At 46.6% G+C, this 26,779-nt stretch overlaps 1 protein-coding gene across 8 annotated transcripts in view; it reads right to left on the reverse strand.

Annotated features, from left to right (window-relative positions):
- Positions 1-26,779, reverse strand: part of nrxn2b (neurexin 2b) — a 638,339-nt gene that overhangs the window by 354,339 nt on the left and 257,221 nt on the right. For all 8 annotated transcript variants that reach the window (XM_068587905.1, XM_068587904.1, XM_068587901.1 and 5 more), the window contains one exon: positions 10,558-10,859. In XM_068587905.1, the coding sequence (XP_068444006.1) occupies positions 10,558-10,859 (302 nt within the window). The remainder of the gene's footprint in view (positions 1-10,557; positions 10,860-26,779) is intronic.

Here is a 26,779-nt window from a genome sequence, read left to right on the forward strand (position 1 = left end):
GAAAACGACGGCTGTGGGAGTGCCGATGTCTGCTGACGGAGGACACGGCTCCCAGTCGAGTACACAACCACGGGCCTAGACAAACAACTGTGTGCTGCGTCTGTCTCAGGGGGCCCCCACCTGGGGCTAAGAAATGTGTGTATTAACCACTGTGAGCGGGCTGGGAGGTGGGGGGGGGCTGTCATTCACAATCGTGCATTTCCTTTCCCGAAGCGCTCGACGCGACACTCCCGACCCGCGGCGAGGACCCCGCAGGACGCCGGCCCGCAGACGGCCGAGAGATGTCTCGATGGTGTTTTTGTCGAGTCGCTGATCTTTGGCACACTCGTCACGGTGGACGCTGCTGAACTGCGGCCACCGGCGAACCGGCTGAATAAATATTTCATGACAAATGGACGGCGGCGCCCCGAGCCAAGACTCACGGTCCAGATAGATGCATCACTGTACGGCCGAACGGTCTGACTGATGACCATTCTGCTATAAATTTGGGCCTTTAGAAGTAAGTGATGAAACCGATTGTTGGAATAGTATTACGGTGGGGTGGTGAGGTGGTGGGGGGGGTTGAGGATACAGATGCTATTTGTCACCGGGCGGAAATTTCACCGTCTGAATTAATGCTTCGAGACACATGAAAAATGTGTGCGTGTCACCTGTGTAAGTATTAGCTCAGCTTGCGTCGGCCGCGCTAGCTTCCAGATCATTCCGTATCCGCGCGCCTCGCCGGGTGTATGTCTGCACGCGTGGTGTGTTGGGTGCAGACACTCGGCGAGTGACCCCGTCAGCTGGAGGGGAACTGGGCCTCCATTCAAAACGGGCTCTTTTCAGGCGCATTCGGTTCCGCGTTCATTCCAATCATCCGCCGTGCGCCTCCCTCCGAATCTGGCTCCAAGTAATGGAAACTGGCAGACAGGCTTCAGGTGCAAATATAAATGTCACCGCAATTACGGCGGAGAGAAGTCTGCAAACAAACAGTGTGTGTGCTTCTATATAGCTGTGTGTGTGTGTGTGTGTGTGTGGAAACTGCAGGAGAACATATTGTGTATTGCAGTGCAGATGGCCATAAGGCTCTCTCTCTTTCTGCCGTGGTTCCCCATCAGCCTCAGCTCTCTTCCTCATCTGTGACTGAGTGACTCCATCCTTGTCCTTTGCTTCTGTTTAGAGTCCATCAGGATTTCAAAGCCAACCTACAACTGTTACTTCAGTTTACGGTAAAGATTACAAATACTAAGCTACAGTAAATCATCTCAGCGCTGATCATGTTCAACCCGTTTGAAAACTGTGGAACCAATTTTGGCTCCAGGCGTCCTTTTCCTCTGTGTTTGAGTCGTTATAGGAACCCCAACTTGATTTTAATATATGTGTTTATTGTATGTTTTTGTTCAGCAAAGTCTTGGGAAAAAAGTATAGTTGCAAAAAAAATCACTTTTAAAATATTTTGATCATAACTATGAACATCCAGCATGATATGAGCTAGATTCCCCAAAAAAGCCTCCTGGAGCGTCAATAAGACACCTTTATGGAAAGATTAGGACCTAAAGAATCAGAATCTGGAACAAAAATCACAATAAAACAAAGACTTGGTCTGTTAGGAAGGAGTTTCAGTCAAAAAACTGTCCTTCAGTTAAAAAATGGAACAATATTATGTATTTTATGTCAAAAGATTGTCTGAATGGGGCATGCTGGGACTTAAAATGGGCACGGGAGGATCTTCGCGCACGGTTTCCAAAAGGTTAAACACTTGAGCCGATTGTGTCGTACTTTCACATCGCAAAGGACTATTTGGTGGAAGCACTCGGCCTGGATAAGTTCATGATGTCCTTAGAAACAGCAGCTCTCCTCCAAACCAAACAAATGCGATAAAAACGTTCTTTAGACAGATGGATCATGAAGCTAAACGAGCGATTGTGACTTAGAAATTCACAAAACATCGCAGGGTGTGTGTGTGTGTGTGTGTGTGTGTGTGTGGGGTGGGGGTCAACTATATAGTTAACTTTCATTCCATCTCTTCAAAACACATTTGGATTCAGCTGTGAGCACAGAGTTATATAAGCAGCTGAACATGAATATTCATGTTTTACAGAAAGCAGCTCCAGCTAGCTCTTTATAATTGTATAGTTTGTACGGTTTGTATGAACATGATTGATGATGCAAAACAGAGAAAAATGCTCTCAGCTTGCCTCAAGAGCACAAGGCACACCGCTTTCCCATTGTGATGCAGGTAAGTGCTAAAGTTGCCTTTAATAGCGGCATTATGGTTCAACCTGGATACAAGAGGTCATTAAAATGAACTCGGCGCTAGACTTCCTCCTCTCCTTAGTCTGTCCCCCTGAAGACGTTGTCCCGTTTCCTCCCATCATCTCTTCCTAACGCTCTCATCCGTTTCCGTCTCACCGGCGTTTTATTAACTGTTTGAATGTGCTAATGACGAGGAGATTTGTTATCCCATTACAGGTCTCCCAGAAAGAGGGATGAATAAACATAAAAGTGCCGGAGCAGGTAGCCGGCAAATGAGGCTGATGAGTGAGCGACTGTGGGAACGCGGGCCGGTATGCTAATGCAGAGGCAATGTGATGCAAATGAGCCCCCCCCCCCACCCCCCCCCGCCTCTCAAACACACAGAAGCAACCGCTCGCCGTCGGTATAGCAAAGCGCTGTTGTTCCAGCCCGAGGCGTTTGTAGTTTGGGTGATGTACAGACACTCGGGGTGCTCTGGGGTGCTGACCTCTCTCATCAGGCATGGGGAGGAAGGAGCACATCCAGACACACCCCCACCTCACATTAGGATTACTTCAAATGTCATTGGCGGTAAACTGAGGCAGGATTACAGAGGTGTTAGCATGTCATTATGTACATCAAACAAATCCACTACCTCTGCCACGTGTACTGAGCTCTCCAACCGGCTTCTTCCCGCCCATTTTGGACCACGAGAGGTGTAAGCTGTCATTATGCTGACCTTAAAGAGACGCTTGCATGTGGATTATGTGTGTGTGTGGCAACAACATGGAAGCTAAATGCTCCAGTGTCACTAATGAAGTTGTCTTTTTTCTGCTCTGTTGTTTTGATGACTGACAAATGCATGAGGCTTCCTAACTAAATGTCTACAATTAAATCAGGACCGGTCAGACATTATCCCCGTGGGGGTTGGAAATGGTTAACGCCACGACTGGAGCGCCGCAGCCGGGCGACGATCCACTGGCCCACAGCATCGCAGACACCGTTGCTAAGTGACACGTCGCTAGCTAGAACGGACGGGAGAGAGAGAGAGAGACGGAGTGAAAATTAGAGAGAAAAGAGGAGGAAGAGGAGCGGGGAGATGGAGAGGAGGGGAGAGAGAGGATTGATTGGTTCCCTCTCAGGACTCCCGGCTGCCTCTCGGAGGAACGCTGGATGAGAGGGGAGGAAGAAGAGGGATGGTAATTGCAGCTGATCATGCCTCACAGAAACGGATGACAAATCTGAGTGTGAGTGAGAGGAGGAGGAGGAGGAGGAGGAGATGGAGAGACGAACAAAGAGGTGGTGGAGCGTCCCGGAAACTTGTATTGATTGAAGGCAGAAGGGCGTCTCACATGAAATAAATGGGACCGTTTCCTCGAGATGACCTGCCACGTAAAACAGGATTCCTAAAAAACGACGGAAGTTTCTCTCTCTGGGAAGCTCACGCGTCACGAAGACGACACGATCCAAGGTTTTCCATATGTTCGACTGGGCCTGTTTATCCATACAGCTAGCATCCAGGAGGAGAGTGTGTGTGCAGGCGCAGCTCCAGGAGTGCTTTGTGCACAATGTGAATATGTACAGTTCGCTACAGCAGCGGCTTCTGCTCAGGATGAGAGACACGCAGACTGGAGGCTGGAAGAAGTTTCTTATACCACGACAGCGGGGTTTGTGCGCGCACAACTGAATAACTCTCTTTGTATCACTGCGCGCTTTGTCATGTTCCCTCACCTGCTTGTAAAGTGCGCTCGCGTTAGCGCACATTACTGTCTGCGAGGGCGCGCTGCAGTCGACACGATCGTAAACAACACGAGGCGACGTTTGAACGCTGGGCCTCCCCCCTGGGGAACACGGATGTAAAGCGGGATGCAAAGCAGCTGTTGATACGTGTGCTACATTTGCAGCATAGCTTTCGGGATGCTAAAAAAGGTTGACATTAGCAGGAGACTGCAGAGGAGCACACAGAAAGGCTTTCCTCTGCAGGTTGAATCACTAATGTTTTAATTAATCTGGGCCAGAGCGACACAAACACGTACAGTTGCCTCTCTCTATCGATTTCTTTTAAGGCTTTGTAGTCCAGAGTAAATCAAATACATCAATTTCCCCTTTCTCATACGGTTCATAGCGGTCACTACTGTATAAGCAAGACATCATGATTCTCAACGTGACCCCTGCTGAACTCCATCCTGATGCAGATCAAAGCGGGCCGGAGGCCGGACCCGCAGGCCGGGCGTTCAGCACTAAGGGAGCGTGACGAATCCCGGTTTGATCCGTTCATTGACCCGCTCGCTGCATCCAAGGTCCAATTATATGGGAGGGAGGTGTGACCGTGTGTGTGTGTGTGTGTGTGTGGGATGGGGGGGGCTTAAGGAACATCGAGGTGAACGTAAAGAGAGACACGAGGACAGAGAATACTGGAGGTGAGGCTAAAAAGGGTGGAAAGGGGTGACAGTGACACATGAGGGAGAAATGAAAAAGCAAAAAAGAAGCGAGATATTGAGTTCAGAGGTCTCTCTCTCTCTCTCTCCCTCCCTCTCTCTCTGCGCTACTAGCCCACTTCTGTGGCTGTCGAATCGTCTGCTTGTAAAGCTGCATTGGGGAATTAAAAGAAAGCTTGCTTTCTTAGTAGAGAACAAACTGCTGTCTATCTTCCGGCGCTTCCCCCCCTCGTCCCCCCCACTGCTCTGATATTCCTTTAGTCTCGGAGAAACAGCACTACACTTCATTTTCTATTCTCTACTGTGCATCCGATCTTTTCTTCTTCTGCTCGCGAACAAACAGAAATACAGACATGAGAGCGTGCACTTCCTCCCCTCTTTCCCCTCCCGACGCCGCGCGCCGTGTTTCCTCCGACTGACTGCGGCGTCCTGCGGGACGCCAGCGCATGTTAAAGCGTGCAGACGGGGGCCGTCGCGGCGCGAGGCCCTTCGAAATCTTGCCGTGATCGCAAACATGGAAAGTTACTCCAACGTTACGTACATCACATAGAGATCGCTGTCTTCCTCTCTCTCCAGTAAATGAAAAGATGGCGACCCATCAGTTATTGCGGCATCGCTTTGCTAAAATACAAGCAGACCAAACCATGACAACACATGCTATCACACAGGACAGATGATGGTCTACGGAGCAGCGGGGGAACATCCCCATCATGCATAGCAGGTGATTATTTCACAGATGTGTGACTACGTTACGGCGGAGTCTGTCACTCTGCATGCGTGTGAGCACGTGGAGGACGGCTCCTCTGTTGATGGCGGCTAAAGAAACTGTCTTTACTGCTTCTGGATCCTCATTACGGATCGGCGACCAACAGCGTTTAATCGATAGGAAACAAAGCGGGTGTAGCTAACCATGTTAGCTAGTCTGATTGGACCTCAACGGTAACTTCATATCAGCGTCTAACAATAACTATAAGTTGGGATCCAAACACAGAACAGTTGCTCTGGATACTGAGCTTCTCATGTTGTGGGAATACCGAGGATGTACCAAGTCTGCTGGCTCCTGTCGGACGCTCCCGTCTCACTGCCGATGATGTCAGAACCTGAATCTATTTCAAAAAAGGCAACGCATTAGCCACCAAACGTTCATCAAAAGTCCCACACACACACACACACACACACACACCGCCAGCCTCCACCCGGCCTGCCCTCCGTCTACTGGCACCCGATGGATGGCCTTTGAGTTACTGTCATGGCAGGAGCGGGGGAGGAACACAACAACACAGGCGCCAGTCGCTTCAAGACCCGTTTGAGGCATTCTCAATGGAGCGAGCGCTAAAAGTTAGCCCGGCGAGGACTTGAGCAGGGTGTGGAAAAAAATATCTGAGTGTGATTAAAAAAAGATCAGAAAATCAATACTGGCTGAGTTCGCAGCACAGTGTGCAGGAAGAGCAGCTCTTTAAACTATGCATTGTGAATGGATGGGCTTTTACTGCTAGCATAATGCTGACTCCAGCGTCATTACACACACTTGATATTTTACATATTTTCACAATGTGTTCAATCTTGGTGCAATGGATTGTGTATAAATGTCCCAAAACCCCCGGGCGAGAGGGTTTTCATTTCTGTCTTTGCCCTTCTGACTGCAGCGTGCGTGTGTGTGTGCGCATGTGTGTGTGTGTGTGTGTGATCCCAGGGGAGAAAGGGCAAGGATGGTCACCAGCGCTGACGTCTACAAGATGCCCGGGATGGTAGATCATCATGTCAGGGGGAGCAGAAGGAGTAAGGGCGTGAGGGAGGGATCCCTCGCTCCTTATGCCAACCAATATGCACAGCGCATGGGGTAGAGCGGGTGGTGTGCATGTGTGTGTGTGTGTGTGTGTGTGCGTGTGTGTGCATTGCACTGATGAGAGGTCAAGGCAAGTGTCCTTGCCTGCCTATCAACTGTACTCTTCAGGGATTAGCCAAACACACACACAGCGCTTTCCACATATGCACCTGCAGTGCTGCCAGACGCCACCAGGGGGAGCTCTGAATCTGTGCTCGTGGAGCAAGCCCATGTCCCCCCCCACTTCTCATTTCCCCCCTCTCCTCTCCTGCTTCTCTCCTCTCTCTTGGCGGAGAGTCCCTATCACCTCACCTAATTCTGTCTGCCTCATTTTATTCCGGACAAAGCTGACAAATTCATAGGTTTTGAGGAGAAAAGACGGCAAATATACACGTACAGCGGAAAGGGAGGGTCAGAGAGCGGAGGGAGGGAGGGAGGGAGGGAGAGGGACTGGCTTGCGAGAGCTCACAGGCTCGACTTATTTTTGGTGCTTACTGATGCAGCCATAGATATGCATGACCCATTAAGAAGAAGAGACAGAGAGTGGATGAGACTTTGGAGACCACTGGGGCCGTACGATAACTTCAGCTGCAATCCGCCGCTCGTCTCGTGGACTGCAGGCTATGTGCAAAGCAAGATATGGCGTTAGCTCCGAGAGGAAGACGAGTGGAAACCAAGAATGTGCTCGCTGTGTCTATGTTCGCGGCGCGTCAGATGTTGCGTTGAACTGGATTTTGAGCATCTCAACCACAGCAAACGTGGAAGCTGGGACAATATGTGCATGTACATTGTTTGTTAAAACAAAGAAAAGGATGAATGTGGCATATATTCATGCAACAAAGACAAAACAATAAGTGAAATATAGTATAATTCCAATAAGCAGCCCTGCAATGACTTCTGTGGAGTCTTCTCTGCGTTTATGTGATGTTAGGTGACCATGAAAGTGGAAATATTTGCACTGGGCACATTTATTTATATTGTTCTTGTTTCATAAACCCTGTGTGATCTTTCAACAAAGCCCGCTTGCTTAACATGCAGTGCATATATTATATTGTGTGAACTGTCATAGCATCCCCTGGATATATAACACACAGGATAACGCTTTTGTTCTTCAGGTGAATAATTAGGATTTAGCTTTGTCGGAAAGCACAAACCTGCATAATTACGTTGGAATCCAAATCCATTGTTCCGATGATACCTATTAATTATATATATGTATACAATAATATATAATATGTAGAAGTAGCTAATCTTCTCTCTGATGTTTACTTATGTCGGTCATTTAGAGGCATCAGTATTAAATACCAGATCAATCTTCAGGACTCAGGAATGGTTTTATTCAATTTATTCCAAGTTAATTTGCCCCCAAATGATCAATATAGATAGTATCTGGCTTATTCTTAAGTTGTAGTGATTTTTGTTCAACCCTGTCATATAAAATCCCTCTCAATATGTTATATTAATAACACATACTTGTGTTTTTATTTGAACTATTTCATCAGTTGTTAAAAGAGGTGCATGGCTTAATTATGAGGGCGTGGCTAACCCCCCCACTCGTGAAAGAGCTATGATGTCACTGTGTCTAAATTTGCTTTTTTTTGAAGGCCACACCCCCTTTTTTGCCAAATGGCACGAAAGCAAACACAAACATTCTCTCGACCTTCATTTAAATTGTATAAATCAGTGTGTAGCCGTGCGACTGTGTGTGTGTGTGTGTGTGTGTGTGTGTGTGTGTGTGTGTTCTACGAGACCTCAAAGAATGCGAGTGCTCATTGATCAGCCGGGGTGCGCGCCCCGGCAGTAAACACAGGGTCAGAGATGGTCGATGTGTCATCGATACGTCTGTCCTTGCGTCTCTCAGAGGGAGAGCGGGGTTTGGGGGGGGGGGGCGGTGCAAATCTAGAGAGCTCTTTAACGCCGAGGCCGCCTGTTAGGTCAATCACAGTGATCCACTGGGGATTCTGGCGAGTTAATGGAGATCGCCTGGACGGCGCGGTGTGTGTGTGTGTGTGTGGGGGGGGGTGTGTGTAGCTCTGGCTGGAGGCGTGGACTGAAGTAGAGGCACTACACTGACTTTTCATGTCGATATCACGACTGAGGAGAGATTAGCGTAGCACCGCTACGGGACGATGCGCCTGCTGGTTTCAACAGCAACATGGGATGTGTACATCATTCAGTTATCGCCACTTCAACAAGACATATTATGGACAGCAGTGTGTCAAGACTATAGTTTCAATATTGTATAGTAAGGAGCAGTGCGGGTACTGATCTAAAGCTAAATAAAAATGAGAGTTTTTGATTTTGCTATCATGCTAAGGACAGCACACAGACAGGTGGCTGGATGGGGAGACGGGCAGATGTGTTTCTTACTTGCCTGATGGTCATTATGGGGCCGTTGGCGGTCGCTGGGTTGGCTCATGATGCTCACACACACTCACACATGCACACACACATTCACACATGCACACACATGCCTACACAGACTCGCTATTTTTCTTTCTTTCTTTTGTTGTCTATCTTATGTTTGCAATTTTGTAAAATTGTAATATATTATATAAGTGGAGGCTACAAATAAGCCCAGTTGGCTTTTTGTCTCTTCCTGCACTGTGATATTCATTTATCTCTGTTGTGATTTGTATTGTTTGAATTGTGCAAATAAAATTTAAAAAAAAACTGTGTTAGCTTCCCAAACTCATTAAGCTCGTCTCACTCTGCTGGTCACACATGTCACTACAGCATAACATATTTAACACCTAGAATGTGGAAGTGTGTGTGTGTGTCACACCGTGTGTATCAGTGAGTGTGCGATCCTTCGCCCTCATCCTACAGAAAGTACACCAAATGCAAATAAAACTCCAGAAATAGTGGACTATTTCCATGTCTAAATTTCCACACTGAGGATTATAATAGCAGTATTGTAATATGACATAAATTGCAGAGCCTGGTGGGCATGGAAATGTCTCCCTATAATTTAACAGCACTTAGTTCACATTAAGAATCACTTTGCTCTCACGTTTCCCTTCTTCAGTGTCTCTTAGAACAACAGTTTGGATCTACCGGCGGTTCAAACTCCCCCACCTTTCTGCGGATGCTTTTGCAAGCGCAGGCACGTAAGTCCATCTTTGTGTTAATGCATTCAAATCAGGCTTTTTAATTTCTTTTCTCTTTTTTGTGCATTCAGACCACTTACAATGCCCATTAATAGGCCCGGCAAGCCATTCATTCCAATTACAATTACCGAAAAATAAAGTGAAGAAGTAAGCGCGGCAAGTGGAAGTGAAATTGATTGTATCTCACTGCTGGTAACTGCAACTGCCAATTAATGACCTGGTGCATCCAGAGAGTGCACTGTATCTACATATACTTACTACTGAGCTTGAAAAAACAAAAAGAGATGGAGCGAGCACAAAGGGGACGGGACGGGGCTCAACATCCCCGGCTGCAGGGGGGAGGGGGGGGGGGGGCTCTTTGGTTTTCCGTTTAGCTACGATTAAAGGTTTGTAAAGATGTGTTCGGTAATTTGTTCAGAAAGGGTTTAAGTGCATCGTCACCTTTGATGAATTAGGGCGCTTTCCATTTGTGTAGCCGAGTACATTACAGGCGTACATACTGAGCAGAGCGCTTTCCTCACTTGCTCATTTATAACCGCACCAAACAGCGTCCTTGGTAACACCTGAAATGTGCATTATGCTGTCAATTAACTATAATCTCATTATGATTGGGACAACAGTCTCATTTTGACTTGGCCTGTGTCGTGTATTCACATTTTACCTTTGAGTGACCTTTGGAGATGAAGGTGAGATAGATCTTTGGTCATTTTAGAAGAAAAAATTGTAAAGCCAAGAAAGATAGAAATGAAAAAAAAACCAGCACCAGCCGTCTGCTCAAAGTCAACCTAGAAGAAAAAAAGTCTGTTAAGGTGAGTAGAAAGCAAACAGGAAGAGGTGGGAAGGGAGGTGAGGCCGTGTGCTCCGTGTGCAGAGAGCGAAAGACCTAAAAGATGGAGAACCGAGTAAAAGCAGCAGAGACGGAGGCGCCACTCCGACCGCGGCGGCCCTGGATTCCACGGGCAGTGTTTACCTGGCGCAGGTTGCGGGTGACGCGCACGTCATGCCAGGCGTTGTCGTTGAACTTGCCGTTGACGGGCTCCACCAGGGCCTCGAACGCCCCCGAGCCCAGGTTGATGACCAGCCAGACGGCGCCGCTCTTCAGCGAGAGGTTGACGTAGTCCGCCGATTTGCCGGTGTGGAGCATGAGGCCGTTGCGCTGCAGCGTGCGGAAGGACAGCGTGATCTCGTCGGTGCTGCTCTGGATGGGCGTCAGCGACAGGTCGTAGCAGAAGAACTCGTTGCCCTTGAAGGTGGCCACTGACTCTTCTTTACCTGGGAGGGAGAAGAAAGAAGAAAGGGGAAGGTTGAGTTAATGAAATACACACATTTGATGTCCTGACGTAAGCCGTGATTAAAATGGGTATCAAGCCAGATTCTAGCTATTTAAAAGCCAAACATTTTTTTCACTCTCGGCCCCGTTCACTGCATCTTTGTGGAAGGATCGGTCAAATATTTTAAGATGAAACCGGTTTGCGGGGGTTATCGATTGGAGCGCTACATCACCGCACCTCTACTGCATTAAGAGACACTTCATGGGGTAAAAACCTCATCTGTTCAGCTCACACACAAAATAACAGCACCTAATAGTCCGCCACGTGAAAGACCTGGGTATGTAGGATGGGACGCATCTGCCACGCAAAAAAGAAGAGCGGTATGGGAGCGTCTGAGAGGTGAAGTGAGAACACAGCGGACAGAATAACAGGAACAATGGAGGACAGAAAAGAAGGAAGACAACAACAAAAAAGGTGTTGACAACTTTGCTAATGCCTGTCAAGTCGGTCTGCAGCACATGGCCTCCTTCCACTGCGGGGAGCTTCGTTCACACGCTAGCAGTCAAAACAGCCAGTTTGTACAATGCACACATGTCAAACAGCAGCCTAACGGCAGCAGGGGAGGACACGGTGTGCATCTGTCAGGAACTGAGCGAACACCTGCAGCTGTCACCACACAAAGCAACGCTGCAACGCAACTCACAACAGTGACGCCTCAATCACAGAGTGTGGACACTGAAGCCAGGTAGCATGAGCTAGCTTGCACCTAGCTCTCCTTTGTTATCACCTTGCGTCATTTCTGCTGTTATATGCTTATTTGCTGGAACTGTGAAAGGCCGAAACAACAACCTACAGAGTTGAAACACGCCTCTTTGGAAAGATAATGACATAAAGAACCGGAATCTGCAAGAAGAATCACAATAAAACAAAACCAATTGCCTGTTAACAAGGATTTTAGTCAAATAAACGGTTCAAAAATGGAAACGTTATCAGCTTTATGCCTGAACATGCTCGGATTGGAGCATGCTGGGTATCACAATCTGCATAAACCCCGCCTCAAGACGTGTGACGCGTTCGAAAAAAGAAAAAAAAGGGGAAGAAATCGTCGACCCCAGATTGCAGTCTGAAAAGTCGAAGGAGTAGGAAAACGAAACAGCCCGGCTTGAAGTACTTTTCAGGTACTAATATACAACCGATAAGAGTCTATCAGACCTTATTAGATTCATACAGACTCAGAGAGTTACATAGAGGTGTTTATGATTAAAATCCCACTTTGTAAAGTGTATTTATTAACAGAAAGGCGGACAGAACTTTTCCCACAAGTCTTTTAAACATTTAAATGAAGTTAATCAACGTTGTGGTTCCAGAGATCCTGTAGAAAACGTCACTTGACCTTTTTTTCTATCATTTCCTTGTCTGATAATGGGCGCAGCAGGTCTTGGGGTGCATCAGGATCAAAAGGTTAACCTTTCCGTCATCCTGAGTCAGGATCAATAGAGCTTCATTGTAACTATATGAATATAAGTGTAAGCTGATTACCTCAAGCTATTACTTAGTGGTAGAAATCTGCAGTCGTTGGTGGTGATGCACACACCACCATCAATAACAACAAGACCTCTCAGCTCTTAAATAACTCGTCCTCCCTCAGCGGTTATACGAATCAACCGGTTTCCCAACATGAGCTGTGATCTGAAGTGAGGCCCCGCTTCCTGTGTTCATTTGACCCTCCTCACCTCCGCTTCCCTGGTGGGGAGGGGATTCAAGAACCGGCCTCGGGTAATGAGGTTTCGGGGCCGAAACAGGAAAGAGAAGAGGCAAACTCAAACCGCCGAGCGGGCCCACTGCATGGGTGGATCATCAAATCTAGTTTATCCTGAAGTTTCATTACAGACGAGATCGCTCCAAGACCTCGCTGCATTTCCCCCGAGGAGAAGGCCCAGGGCTGGCCAGAGGATGAGGAGAGTGTGAGGGGGGTGCGGGATGGTCGGCAGACAGATTGAAAGCCAAATTTCATGAGCGAGCGAGTTCTCCACAGGAGCAATCTTAGGTGAGAGGACAAGAGGGGGGGATGGACACTCGTGTGTCCATGACACAGCTGTGCACTTTGTACTGAGATAGGACCACAGAAATCAACCTGTTGAAGCTCACGTGGAGCAAAGTTGACTATTATTACATGAGCAACATGTTGAGGATGAACTGCGGCATGGAGGGCATGTGAAGAGGAAACAAAGCTAAAGGCAGACAGACTGTAGGGGGAGCGATACAGGATAATATCGCGATACTTTGCGCGGCAATATTGTATCGATACAGGTACGCCGAGTATCAATGTTTCAATATATTAATTATAAACTCTTTGGTCATAGAATCATAAAATACATAGATTTTTCAGTCTTCTAAATGATGCTAGTGAGGTCAGCCGAGGTCCCCGGGTCAGCGTGATTGGTAGGAAGTTGGTCAAAAGTAAAAATGGAGACATCCGAGAAAGAAATGAGAAACGCGGCGTTCACGTTTAAGTCAAAACGTCTGGACTTCCTGTCACTTGCCCAGCTGTCGCACGGCGCACAGGACAACATTCGTGACCCAGCTCTCATTATAGACATAAAAAAAAGCATAAATCAAAGTGGCTACAGGTTCTCTCGTAGCGGTGGAAGCGGCCGGTGTTACGGATAACAGGCAACATTTATGACAGTGTTTGTCTGCTTGACAATCCCATTTTGCTGCAATACAAATGATTGAAGTGAGATGAACAGACTGAAAACTTTATCTTATCACATAATTAGATTGGGGATACATTTGTGTTTGAAAAAAGATCATAAATCGCGATATATTTCAATAGTCAATATATCGTGAAAAAAAATCGTATCGTGGGACATCTGGTGATTCCTACCCCTAATAATTTGACAGGGAGGTTACTTTGAGATTACAGGTCCTTTGAGATTACAATAGCTCCTTTCCAAGGGAAGCCCCAGCCAAGAAAGCAGCATTATTATGTTTTAGACAACACATGGAAACATCATATTTGTGTATGCACTCATGAAAGAACATATTGTACGTGTTGTGAATGCAAATCAGAGGAAGTGAAGGACGATTGGCGTCCAGATAGAGAGAGCAACTCAAAAAGAGCATTTTGTCTGTAATCGAAATTCAGAGCAACCTCAACTGAAGTGTGAATTGCCATCGTGAACAAAAAAGGCATCAAAGGAGGAAGAGGAAGAGATGAAGGGGAAAAATGGCATGGAGGAAAAACACACAAAAAAAGAGAGAGAAGCACATCCCCGAGGAGCAGCCTCCTGGCGACGCCTGTGTTGCTGATGTAGGAAGAACAAAAAGCGTGGCAAATGGACCACAGCAACCATTTTCAATTATGTATTAAGTTGGACCCCCTCCCAAAGTACGGGCTGTGTAACGGTAAGCAACAAACAGCTTGTGATTGCTTCCATGAGCTCAGCGAGATGGAGCCGCATGCAATGGAGAGACGCCGACAACAAATGCAAAAAAAAAAGTCCTTTTGTTTATGTCTGTTTAATGAATAGGAGGCTGAGCGGAGGAGATAAAGATGGAGAGGATCAGGGAGTGACAGGAAAGCACGAAGGGAGGGGGGGGGGGGGGGGGTTTGCAACAGTCAGCCTCGCCAACAATGCCCCTCCATAAAATATTTTTTATGACGAACGGCCATATGATTTTGGTCTAGCCAGTGATACATTGCTGTGTTATCCAAAAACTGACACGAATCCAGCTCGTTAAGAGATTGTGATTCCTTGCCCCCCCCCCCCCCCCCCCCCCCCCCACACACACACACACTGGAGAAGCCCTCTTCCTAGTTTCCCTGGAGAGAGAAGAGGATCACTTAAGCCTCAGATTTCCCAGATTCATAAACTAATAGAAGCCGAGACGTCTCCAAGAACACTTCAGCTATTGAATGTGTACTCGGAGTTGCTATATATTCGTTGTTCCTCCTTCACCCACTGTATGGCTCAATCTCATCCCCTTCCTCACACACACACACACACACACACACACACACACACACACACACACAGACAGACACACAAAGTCGCAGTATCCGCTTTTCACTCAGCTCAAACCTCTCCATAAAGCCCAAGAGCCGCCGCTGTAGCCTGAGGTAGGACAAGAAACACAAGCATGAGGCAGAGACGTAAGTGCTGTCAAGGTCTCAATTAACCTCACAGGAGGCCCCGACTACATTACAGGAATGACTCATTTAAAATGGAGCCACCCGTATAACAGTATCTTTATTATTATTAGTTACATGTTGAGCTCCTCTCGTGTTTCATTTCATTGCGTTTGTGCGGCCGGACCTTTAGCACTGGGTGTTTTTTCTAAGGGTGAAGAAATGACACTCTCCGTGTCTAGACAACGCAATTCAACCAACAATTGCCTCATCACCAAGCAGACGTAATGAAGTGTTTATCGTCGTCTGCCCACATCCCACAGCGCCCTTTGGTGACACTCACACTTCAGACTGCTTCTCCTACGCGCCACATTCGCGAGATGGGTGGCTTAAACAATGTGCCCCTGCAAATACAAGCGACGGGAAGAAGTGAGCTCGAGAGGCGCACTTAGCGGAGTGTCTTAAAACACGGGCGTCGTTCAAACAAACAGCTGCAACGTCATCAGCGTCAGACATTTTAACAATCCTGGCAAAACAAACTAAATGAAACGAACCAAGCTGCCCGCCCACGTAGCAGCGGCTAAGTGGCAGGGATGAACTCAACGGTGTACTGGAAGTCCTGTTGGCCAAACACACTGTCCAAGACAATACAAAGGGTGCAAACTATCGTTTTCCGTTAGCGGTTAGCGGTTAGCTGTGTCATCACTTGTCGGACCCTCTTAGCAGAGGCCAGTTACGAGTGGTGAGAGAGTCAATGGCGGGATAACACAGGCAATGAAAGGTGTTTGTCACTCACTCACTCAAACACTCTCGACCGATTGCGTAATCCTCCTGGGGGAGATCGTAATGATTCTACCGATACGGATAGCGTTGTTGGGAGCTTCTGCTTGCTAGAAAAGACGGGGCTTTAAGCACCCATAAGCACATCTCGTTGCTCACATATCTCAACAATAAACCCCTGCTGCTGCGCGATAGTTGACATTCAACCTCTCCGGAAGACAAAAATGATGTTTCAACTCGGGCATCAGTGCAATTTCACACCCGATTTCCACTCCAAAGTCAGATCTGACGTGCCTCCGTATATCGCATGCTTCTGATGAGCGAAATTGTGAACGGGCACGCCCCCTCATACTCCTCCAGCCCTATACTCCCACTGTGCTCTTTGCTCTCACACTACAGGGTTTAAAACACTTTTAGACACTTCAGGGTCTGTCCCCTGATTTAAAAAGAAGGCAGCGGGGCCGTTTCTGACATCAGACGGTTTACTTTCGGGGATGAAGTCGAGTAGTTTTAGACTATATGATCGTCTTTCCGGGGAGAATATTGGAAAACTTTCTGAAAACCTACTTCTTTCTAACCTTCCAAGCCGCGTGACCTGAGAGCCACGAGGCGAGTATGAGCGCCATTATGTGTAAGCAGGTGCGCTACCTAGCTCGCCTGCTACAGCGATAGCATGGATTATGATCTAATGATATTCATTTCAAGTGTCCCCCAAAAAAAAATCAACACACAGCATCATAACTGGTGATATAATGCTCGGAGAACACAAATGCAATCTGTGTTTGTCAATGCGGTCCCCGAAAGTGCCATTTTAGGCTGTTCTTTGGTTGGATATTACAGTAATAAAAGCGCAGTGCAGCATGTGTTATTAAATTGGATTCAGCCCAGACGGAGAGAGAGCAGGTTTAATAAGATGAGCTGCATGAATAGCTCCATCCGAACTTGTGTGGCGCATTTGTCAACGCATTATGAACCTTAACACACTGCTCTTAGGCCCATTGGATTACATATTGGGAGTAATTAGGTAGTTTTTAGGAGCATTAGAAAAGGGAGAGTGCAATCAGAAAAGTGTGTGTTTGTGTGCAAGTGCAGAACATCCCAAAATCCAGATGAGCGCATGCCGGCAAATCCACTCGACACATCACATTACCTCGCCGTGCACGCGCACACACACACACACCCACATGTGCATACACGGTCACCCTCTATTAGCTTCCGACGAGAGCCATCCACCCCGCAAAGAGAGCACGAGACAGCTTTAGAGGAACGATTCCAACAGTGAGATGTGAGAGAGAGAGAGAGATAGTGGGAAATGTGCGGAGGAGATGAACGCTTTGATGCCGCTCTATGAATCAAACGGGCCCGCCGGCGCCACAGACGCCGGCTAGCGTCCTGCACGTAGCTCCGGGGCACATGCGGACGCTTGCGACTGCACACCGGGTAATGCAGATACTTTAAAGAAGCAGGGCGTGTCCCGGTGTGGTGCAGACCCACCGCTGATCCCTCCTCCGCACGGCTGTAAGTTTCACTCCTCATGGATTGTACCTTCTTTAGTCTCGCTAACGCACTAATCGGAAGCGTCCGCCGCGCTTCACAACAACACGCGTGGCGTTCTGAAGTCGGACAGGAGCCGAGAGCGATCGTTGGCGTTCATTGGGCGTAATCTACAAATCGTTGGCACTCAAACCGCAATAATGTTCGACATGCTTTCTTTCAGGTGCTTTCCTCCAGGTGGTCATCTTTTTTTTATTTTTTGGCCCCAGCACTCCCTGTAAACAAAGTCGGTAATGGTCATTAAACCTTTATGAACCGACTCCACAAGCGACTTGATGTTTTACGACTTCAGTCCAGAGCGGATGGATTACCTGCTCTTCACTCTTTAAGTGTTTACTATATATAGTGTGTTGCATTTGGTCGACAACCGCGCGATCAATATCAAGCTAAACAGTCTTCAAATCAACTTAAAGGGGCTGTTTTGCTCTGACTTGAGCCTCAGCTGCATGTGGTACCCCGAACAGCGTCAACATCCTGTGACATAACCTTGATGATCAGAAGTGATCGTCATAACCAGGGCCAGAAAATAAAGATCATTGGAGCAGCAGCTATGGAGATTAACATATTTGTCAGGAGATTATGTATAATATTACATTATATATACAATGTATGATAAGCATCATTAAACGTGTATAATTGATAGTCAGTATAGCTTTAGTTGATAGTGTTTTACACTGAAATATTGATTAATAGGTTTAAGTATTAATAATAAGTAAACATTGTTTGCAGTAGAACAACTTTTTACTTCAGTTCAAATATGAATAATCCATTAAATAATGATGGTTATTATAACGTGTGACCCACGGTTATAATGTGTTTTAATGTTACATTTTTATTAATGCTTACCTATTATGTGTGACTCTATTTATTGTGTGTGTGTGTGTGTGTGTGTGTGTGTGTGTGTGTGTGTGTGTTTGTGTGTGTGTGTCCAGGATCTCTGCAGTGTCTTGTAGAGCCGTGGACACAATGCTAAAGAAGAGCATCATTCTTCCCAGCAGCCCTCTCGTCTCTATCCCCCTTTTCTTTGCAGAGCTGCTGATTATCGATTCAAGAAATGATTGCAATCCTGTAATGAAGGACGTGTCATTTGCATTCTGCCTATAGCTAATTTACTGGAGGCCAGAGGTCTTGGTTGAACTACTCGTCCCACAGCTGAGCCACAGTGAAAGTGCCATCACGGCGTCCACAGTGGAGCTTCGTGTTCTCGGGGAAGCAGCCAAAAGAGCCGGCGTGTCGATATTAAAGGAGCTTTTTTCCCCAGTGAGCTAACGTGTGAGAAGACTATTTTACCTTTTGAGCCTTACAGAGTCGGAGTAAGCCAGGATTTGGAAGGATAGAGGCCCGCATTCCCTGTACATGAGGCAGGTGGATAAAGAGCTGCTTGACGAGTAGTGCGGTTGGGAAATTAAAGCATTTGTCAAAGTCTAGCTCAATATTAGCTAATCTGAATTAAATCCCATAAAAAAATAAAAGGAGATGTGTGTGAATTTAAATAAGCTTCCTAATTACATCAGTTACTTTCACACTGTACGGTAGAAATTAGCATCTGTCTTTCTAATCGCTCACTTGACTTTCTATGTCTACAAGGTGTCCGTTGACTATTCTAATCCAGGACTAAAGTGTGCAGACGGGGGAGATGTATTTGAAAGAGCCCTTGGCATGAAGACACTTGATTTGATTCTTCGCCCCCCCCCCCTCCTCCACCTTTAAAACGTAGCTGCAGGTCACACTTTAAGAGCGCACGGTAGGTTTTAATTTAATCCCCCGTGCTGTCGCTTTGATTGACAGAACTTGAAGGTCGCTGGAGGAGCGTGCAGGTGGCAAAGGGAAAGCAAAATTGTTCCGTGGAGTCGAGCGTGATTTGCATACGAAATCTCCTCTCCGCTGGTCGCCCGGTTCCTGTAAGTCGAGGTCGCGTGACCCCGACACGACACTGAGAACAAGGAGCGTCTGGAGCCGGCCGGTGTCAGCGCTGTGTGTTAAGGAGCGAGGTGGCGCCGCCGGGTTTGACCTTTACGTTTCCAGACCGGTTCCTCCCGTCCTCCGTCTCACACACTCGTGTTCTTGAGGGGTGAGTCTATCTACTGTCTTTGACAGCACACTATATGAGTTACTTCATGTCATCTGGAGAATTGTAATACAGTATTTTGTCTAAATTTGACTTGCACATGTGGAATAAAGACATGTTTAATGTGCACATTACAATGCAAACGGATATGATACTTAATTAAAGGGATATTATGAAGAATAGTATGAAATATGTGTAATTGTATGCATCAGAAAGTCACTCTATGTTTTATATTACTGTATAATGATTCAGATTTGAATGGATTTTAAAATAGGAGGGCAAAACAACTTTTTTATTGTGTGTGACAATATTGTGTGTCGCTTTAAGAACTAGGCGGAGTAAGGCATTAAGACTCCGGACGTGGAAGAACTTCGGTTTTGTGACCAGGACCTTTGTTTGTGGCGACGCTGAAGAACGTCTCCGCCTCTGTGAACCCCGGCTCGCTGTCGCCGTCATCTTTACGTTTCCCACAAGGCCGCTTCCTCCCATCCTGCGTCTCACACACTCTTGTTCTTGAGGGGTTTGGTCTCTTGAGGTGCTAAATGATAACGCTTCATGGAAACGATCCACGACGTCACCGCAACATGAGACACCACGCCTCCTTTTTCTGCCTCTCTTTCCGATTGATTTGCACCCTTCCGTCAGCCTTCCTGCTCGTGGACCGCCTCTCAGCCGTCGCTCTTCTCTCCTCCCGCGGGGGCCTGGCAGGTGACTATTATCAGAGTCGGAGGGCTGCTCGGTCTCGGGGCTCAACGGGGAACACGGAGAAAATGTGAAGTAAACTGACACTAACCATGGGCTCGTGTGCTCCTGAATGGCCGGCTCCTTAGCCAACGGGGGAAGCTGACTGCAAGACAAGCCAAGTACATAATAGACCCTATTAACTTGACCCCCACCCCACCCACCACCAAGTCATACTTATCCCCACTCCACCTTCATTCCATTGAGGCTGGGGGGGGGGGGCTTTTCAGAGTATTGCCTTGTTGGCAGTACTTATGTACCTCGGCTCCACTCTTCTGGAGAAGAACAAGAGAACAACTTACTTCCAGGATGAGATACACACCTCCTGTTTCACGACCAGGCCAATGTCCACAGATTGCGCCACAGTAACATGAAAGAGGCCATGTGAAATACGGAGGTATGGATTTCTCTCTCCCCACGGCTCCAGTGAGCATTGGTCGGACTCGGCTCATTAACTCGATATTGAACTGCGGTGAAAATATCTCGGGGAAGACACAAACCATTTGCATGGGCCGCATGCACACAGACACGCACATGGTCTGCAGCAGAACATGAAACACTCTTAAAAAAACTGATTATAGTTTCCTGATGGAGTAAATGAACTGCCAAAAGAGAAAGATACACAATTTACAATTTATGACAGATTACTGTCAATAAAGCAGAGAGACAATGAAAAACAACGTGCTGCTCATTTTGGACGGGTGCCTGATGTTTTATGCGAGTTATTTTTATTGTATGAGAATATCCTTGGCAAATTGCCTGAAAAACTATTCATCGTAAAATCCTTTACTTAATATGTTAATGCCACCGCCGGCTGTAAAGTAGACTCATGTAGCAGTTTAGTGTGTGCGTGTGCCATCGTCATATTAAAGCTAACAAGTGTTGCCACTGAAGGGCGATATTCACTCTTGCAACTACAACTGTTGCTGGCGACGCAGTTTCATTTTTTGGTTTATGGTTCCCGCCTTTTTCATAGTTGATGACGCAACGACCGTTTAGAGTCGACTCGCCCACGCCATCTTTAGGGCGTGGAAGTCGTTGGAATTCACCTCCATCTGTGTGTCCTTATACTCCGTCAGACGGGTTTTATAAATGCTCATATTTGCTGGACCTCTTTAGCCAAACGTTCTTCAACGGGATCCATTGTTCGTGTTTCTGCTGTGGCTTTTAAAAATGGCGGTATTATGCCATGAAATCGGAAATGCGAGACTCAGAAAGGATGTGGTTAGCGGACCAATCACAAGCCTGCGGGCTGCGAACGGCTCGCGTAGCTTTGATGGATAGTCAGAAATTTTGGGCGACGCACACAAGATGGCTGACGGGACTATGCAAGGGGCCCTTGCGGGTCTTGCGTGCTTGCATCTCTGCGTAAAACCAGAGTATAAAGGACCCTTAAGTTGGCCTCTACTTTGGTGAAAAAGGAACATTTGAGACAAACAAAGTCTGGGTTCTTCAGAGGGATGACCAGCTGTTGTTGCGTTTTACGAGACAAGACACAGACGACTCTTCTCCTCCCCTCCAGTGATGCCGTTGAAGGGGTTAAGTTCTCGCAAGTGAAACCCTCGCGCGTGGACGTGCCTTCCATCCAATTCAATTGCTCCTTCGCTAAGTCCCCGCCCCCCCGCCGCTACTCAGTCAAGCTGTCAGAAGCACCGTGGAGGCAACAGTCAGAAGCCGCGATCTAATTATGTACGAACGAGAGAAGAAGAAAAAAGCCATTTCAGATAGAAAGCAGCCAGTCTGGAATATGTGTTTGAAGTATGTATCCAGGATGTCAAGCTGAGCAGAGAAAACAGGTTACGCTAAAGATAGAAGCTGAAGCCCACAGATCACAGTTTAAAAGTGAACCATCACGTTGCCTGGAGATCCAGAGAGAAGACACAACAATGTTCCTGTGTGACTGGTTAGCCCTTTCCTTACTGGTACAACCGGTTAAAAACTGAACCAGCAATAGGGGCCGATGGCACCAGACGCGACTCCCAAAAAGCATCGCTAGCAAAACCGTTGTGTTCTTATGGCGCGTCACGCTTTTTCGGCGCGCTTAAAAGTTGAAATACTCTCAACTTTTGATGGCAAAGCGCGGAGTCGTCCATCTCACCAAGCCAATCGGATCAAGCAAGAGGCGGGGCTTTATTCCTCCCTCTCTTCGTGTGGTGTGAACAGCGTGGAAGTCAAAAGAAAATGGCTTCCCTCCGACGAGGCGCTAATGTTAGCGGTATTTAATTACGGAGAGCTTCACAATTCTAGATGGAAACACGACTCTACTGCTCAGAAGACGCTCCAGCTGACTCCTGCTCAGCCCAAAGTACAACTGAAAGCTCTCCTCATCCAGACACAATTAGTGAAATACATTCTGGTATTCGTTGTACTCTTTCCTTTTTTCTTTGTATCGTGAACCCAAAAACTCTTTTTTCAGATTTTTTCCTCCTCCTCATCCCATGAAAAAGCAAGGGCAACAGCGCGACGTCTGCTTGAATCCATTTTGTAAATGAAGTTTTATCGCCCGTTTTTTGGTCAAGCCGTTTTTGAAAAGTCGCGTCTGGTGCGATCGACCCCTTACACAACGTTCAACTGCTGTCCAACAGCTCCAGATCCATAAAAACCAGTCTGAAAAATAAAGAAACTCTGGAAGGAGGGTCTATGGAGCAGAGCCAGACGGATGCCGGCGGTCGGAGCTGACCCATGCAACGCTGTGATGTCTCGTTAAGGAGTAGTATGAACCTCCCATGCAGCGCTTGGATACTATTCACTACTCCATCTGTGAAGTCCACCACTGGCAGGCGAAAAAAGAGGCTGGCAACCCTTCAGTGTTTGCAGTAATAGAGACTCCAGGTGTGCAGACAATTCAACGTGAGAAAGCTGTAGTCACACAGTATTAACGATGAAGAAGTTGCATGAGAAAGACTGGCAGCTTTAGAAAAAAAAGTTCAGGTCAAACTCGAGTAAATGCCAACGTTGAGAGAGGCTGTGACTAATCCAATATGTTGAACCGCTCATAAGGCTTTCGAGCCAACTGGAGAAGAGTTTTAATGAGCGAAACTTGCTGCTAAAGGCGTTCGACATCTTGAATCTGGTTTCGAAAAACTGCCCACAGAGGAGCTGTAAAGCATGGCTGTTTACAGACAAGCAGAGTTTGGTATGAAGGCAGTGAAGGGAGGATTTGGCGATGTGAATATGACAACTTTTAAGCTATTGAGGGTTAAATAACAGGCGTGTTATGTCAAATACAGCTTGCTTCTCAACAGCTTGTTACCCGTCTGTAACCCCAATGGATTCCTAATGAAGCCCATGAGTAAAAAGAAACAGTAAATGTAAAAGTGACTCAGTGAGAGAGTGGAAATGACACACGCACAATGTGCGCAGACGGCTACGTCAAACTTGACGAAAACATCTTAAAACTGTGAGCGATACTTCCGTTCATATCTGAAAGTGGATGTAAAATGAGCGACCTGGAGGGTTCAGCGACTGGACCACAAACACAACACAAGAGTGGACGTGGGATTTAATCAGCTGATGTATTGGTAGCCCTTTAGCTGAATGCTAACCTTTCTCTCTGGAGGTTTGTCAGTGATGAATGTAGCGACATAAAAAAAGCCCATACGGCGTGCGGTGAGAACGAAGCAGCGGGCCGTTGAGATGACTGCTTCTCGATATTAGATTACAGAAGAGGAGATAGCACGTTTGCCTCAGACTGGAGAGCCGGCAGGCTTTCCATCAAATGGCTCATGAACATCTACATCACATATAGAAGAGAGAAACATTTTAGTTTTGTATACGGTGCAATAATAAGGATCAATTTCCAAAATACATATACAAAGAAATTCAATATATAAGTTATTTCAAGACGTATAACTGGAGAAATAGACTGAAACTCATTCTAAGATTTAACTCAACACATTTGTAAAACATTGACACTGCTAAAAAATCAAAAAAATGAACAGTTTGTAAAGCATCAATTACTCGTCAGAGACGTTCTGCACATATTGATGCTTTGACAGCTTTTGCCTCTGACGTATTGAGTGTGTGTGTCTCGTGGTGACACATCTCCCTCCTCTGACCTCACAAATGCATGTGATGACAACCGGCGTGATTTAAAACCACGGTATTAAGAAACATAAACACACTTTTCTTCATACAAACGCATCCTTCTCCAGCCATTCGACACATCCTCACCTGCCTAACGTGAGCAGGAGGTTCCCCTCTCTCAAGCTGTAAAGTCGACGTGGAGGTGTTCCCCTCTGAGAACGGCTGCTCCCCCAACAACCCGACTGTGCACTTGGTTCGGGGCCCGTTGCAGAGTGTGTTGGTCTGTGTCGACACGAGCGCACAGCTCTGTCAGCTCGGCCTGCAGCGAGGCTCAATATAGTGAGTTCGACCACAGCGATCAGGCTGCAATGCTCCCGGCCCGCTGGGACCGCCCCCATCCGGGTGATTGACACCCGGCCCCTGGTTGTGTTCCCCGGCACCGCAAAGCAAACAGGATCAAATACAGACACACACAGCTACAGGAATCTCACATGTATTACATGTGTTGTCCAACACCCGTTTGTTTAACTATGTCTTTGTACACTATGTCACAATAACTTCTTTTAAATAGAATTGCTTTTAAGTGATGTCGTCCTTTTATGTTTTTTTTATGATATACTATGCAGTTCTTTTGTTCCCCTGGTTTTGTTTGTATATTTTATATGATTCTTTGTTTTCTACTGTTCTTCTTTGTTTGGTTGCATTCAGTTATGGGATGTTTTGCTTTGTTTGTCGCCATTTGGGTCGTGTTTATGCTTTGCATATCTGTGAAAGCACTTTGTAAACCCTGTTTTTAAAAGTGCTGTGTGAATAAAGTCATTATTATTATTATTATTATTATTATTATTATTATTATTATTATCATCATCACAGGATCTGTAGAATTGTAATACTTTATGTTGTCCAAATTTGACTTGCACATTGTAATAAATAAATGTTTAATGTCCACATTACAATACAACGGAGGGATATGATAATTAATGAGGGATATTATGAAGAAGAATATGAAATATGTGTATTGTATGCAGCCGAGGAAGACTGAGTAATGTATTTGCTGATTGTCACCATCTATCATTAAATCTTTTTTATTATAACTCATTGAATTATATATATATATATATATATATATATATATATATATATATATATATATATATATATATATATATGTAGTTCAATTGGATATGAAAGAGGAAAATTGATGAGATGTAAAGATTGCTCCATTTTCCCAAAGTAAAAAATATTATTTAACTTTTAATTGGAGCGTACCACTGTTACAACACTAACACACATACACACACACACACACACACACACACACACACACACACACACACACACACACTCACGTACGTCCATATTCGTATATCTCCGTCAGCAGGTTAATGGATTCAAATGGAATATTTAAATAGGAGTCATGTTTTCATTTGTACTGCTGCTTAGGATTGATATTTCACACTCGTGTAGCCTCGGTGATGCCACCTAAGTGAAAACACACACACACACACACACACACACACACACACACACACACACACTAACACAAACTCATAAACTTGCATGAGCGCCCATGTACACATAAGCACACGCAACATGCGCAGCTCTTCTTAATCAACAAATGAGTTGTGTTGTTAGTTGCCGCTACAGTGGCTATTGACAGTGAACTAGCAGTGCGGGTGGTGGGCTGTTTGTCTAATAACCAAGGCTGCATTTCAATTTCACAAGCCAGTGCACAGCCTGCTTAGCCACACAAGACTGATATGACACCGGGCTTAGCAGGAGGCTGTGTTTTTGTGCCGCCTGCCTGCCTCGCCGCCGCCGCCGCCGCCGCCGCCGAGGACGATAACGGCACAGAGTCACACATTAACCTCGTGGTCTTCGGCTGTTTGAGCCCAACCCTGAAACAGTTTCCGACACGGAGCGACGTGAACAGCCGCTCGCGCGCAAACACAGAAATAAGCCAAAACGGGAAGAAGAAATAAAAAAAAGGAAAGCCATCTACCCCCTGCCTGCTCCCACAGGGGTCCCATTACATTAGTGGAGCTTGAAAGTGACTTTGCCTTCATACTTCCCCCCTTCAGGCCTCGCCTGTGTGATACACGCAGACAGCACTACGTCTGGTCTAATTAAAGACTCTAATTCATCGGCTCCCTCAGCTCCATGTCTTCCTGCCCGACGTCTGTGTCTTAGCGGGTTTGTTTTTTTCCCCTCGCACACAGAGTCACTTCATCTATGTTGTTGCAGACATACTAGCCGTCAACAGCCCTTTCCACTAAAACCAAAAAAAAGAGAGAAATCCTGTAGATGCAGCATCACAGGGAATTTCAGATCAGAGAAGCGCTGTGCCTACAATGCGAGCAAATACCCATCAGGTGTTTGCATAGCGTGCGGCGCTCGCATGCGGCGTTCTCCCCCCAGAACAGTTTGGGCTCCGGCTTCCTCGCTCCGCAATTGATGAAGAGGATTCCTCCTCTCTATCGCCGGCCGTGCAACAGCTCCGGCGGTTTCTCCTCACGGAGGAGCATCGTGGTGTTTCGGCGTGTTCGTCGCTTATTTTGCAGTGGTGCTTTTTTTTTTTTTTTTTTTTTTTGATGGGCTGCTGCTGCAACTGACATGAAAC

The sequence above is a fragment of the Clinocottus analis genome, unplaced genomic scaffold (genome assembly GCF_023055335.1).
Source record: "Clinocottus analis isolate CAN_PGR_092001 unplaced genomic scaffold, fCliAna1.0.p SCAF_21, whole genome shotgun sequence".
NCBI classification, from domain to species: domain Eukaryota; kingdom Metazoa; phylum Chordata; class Actinopteri; order Perciformes; family Cottidae; genus Clinocottus; species Clinocottus analis.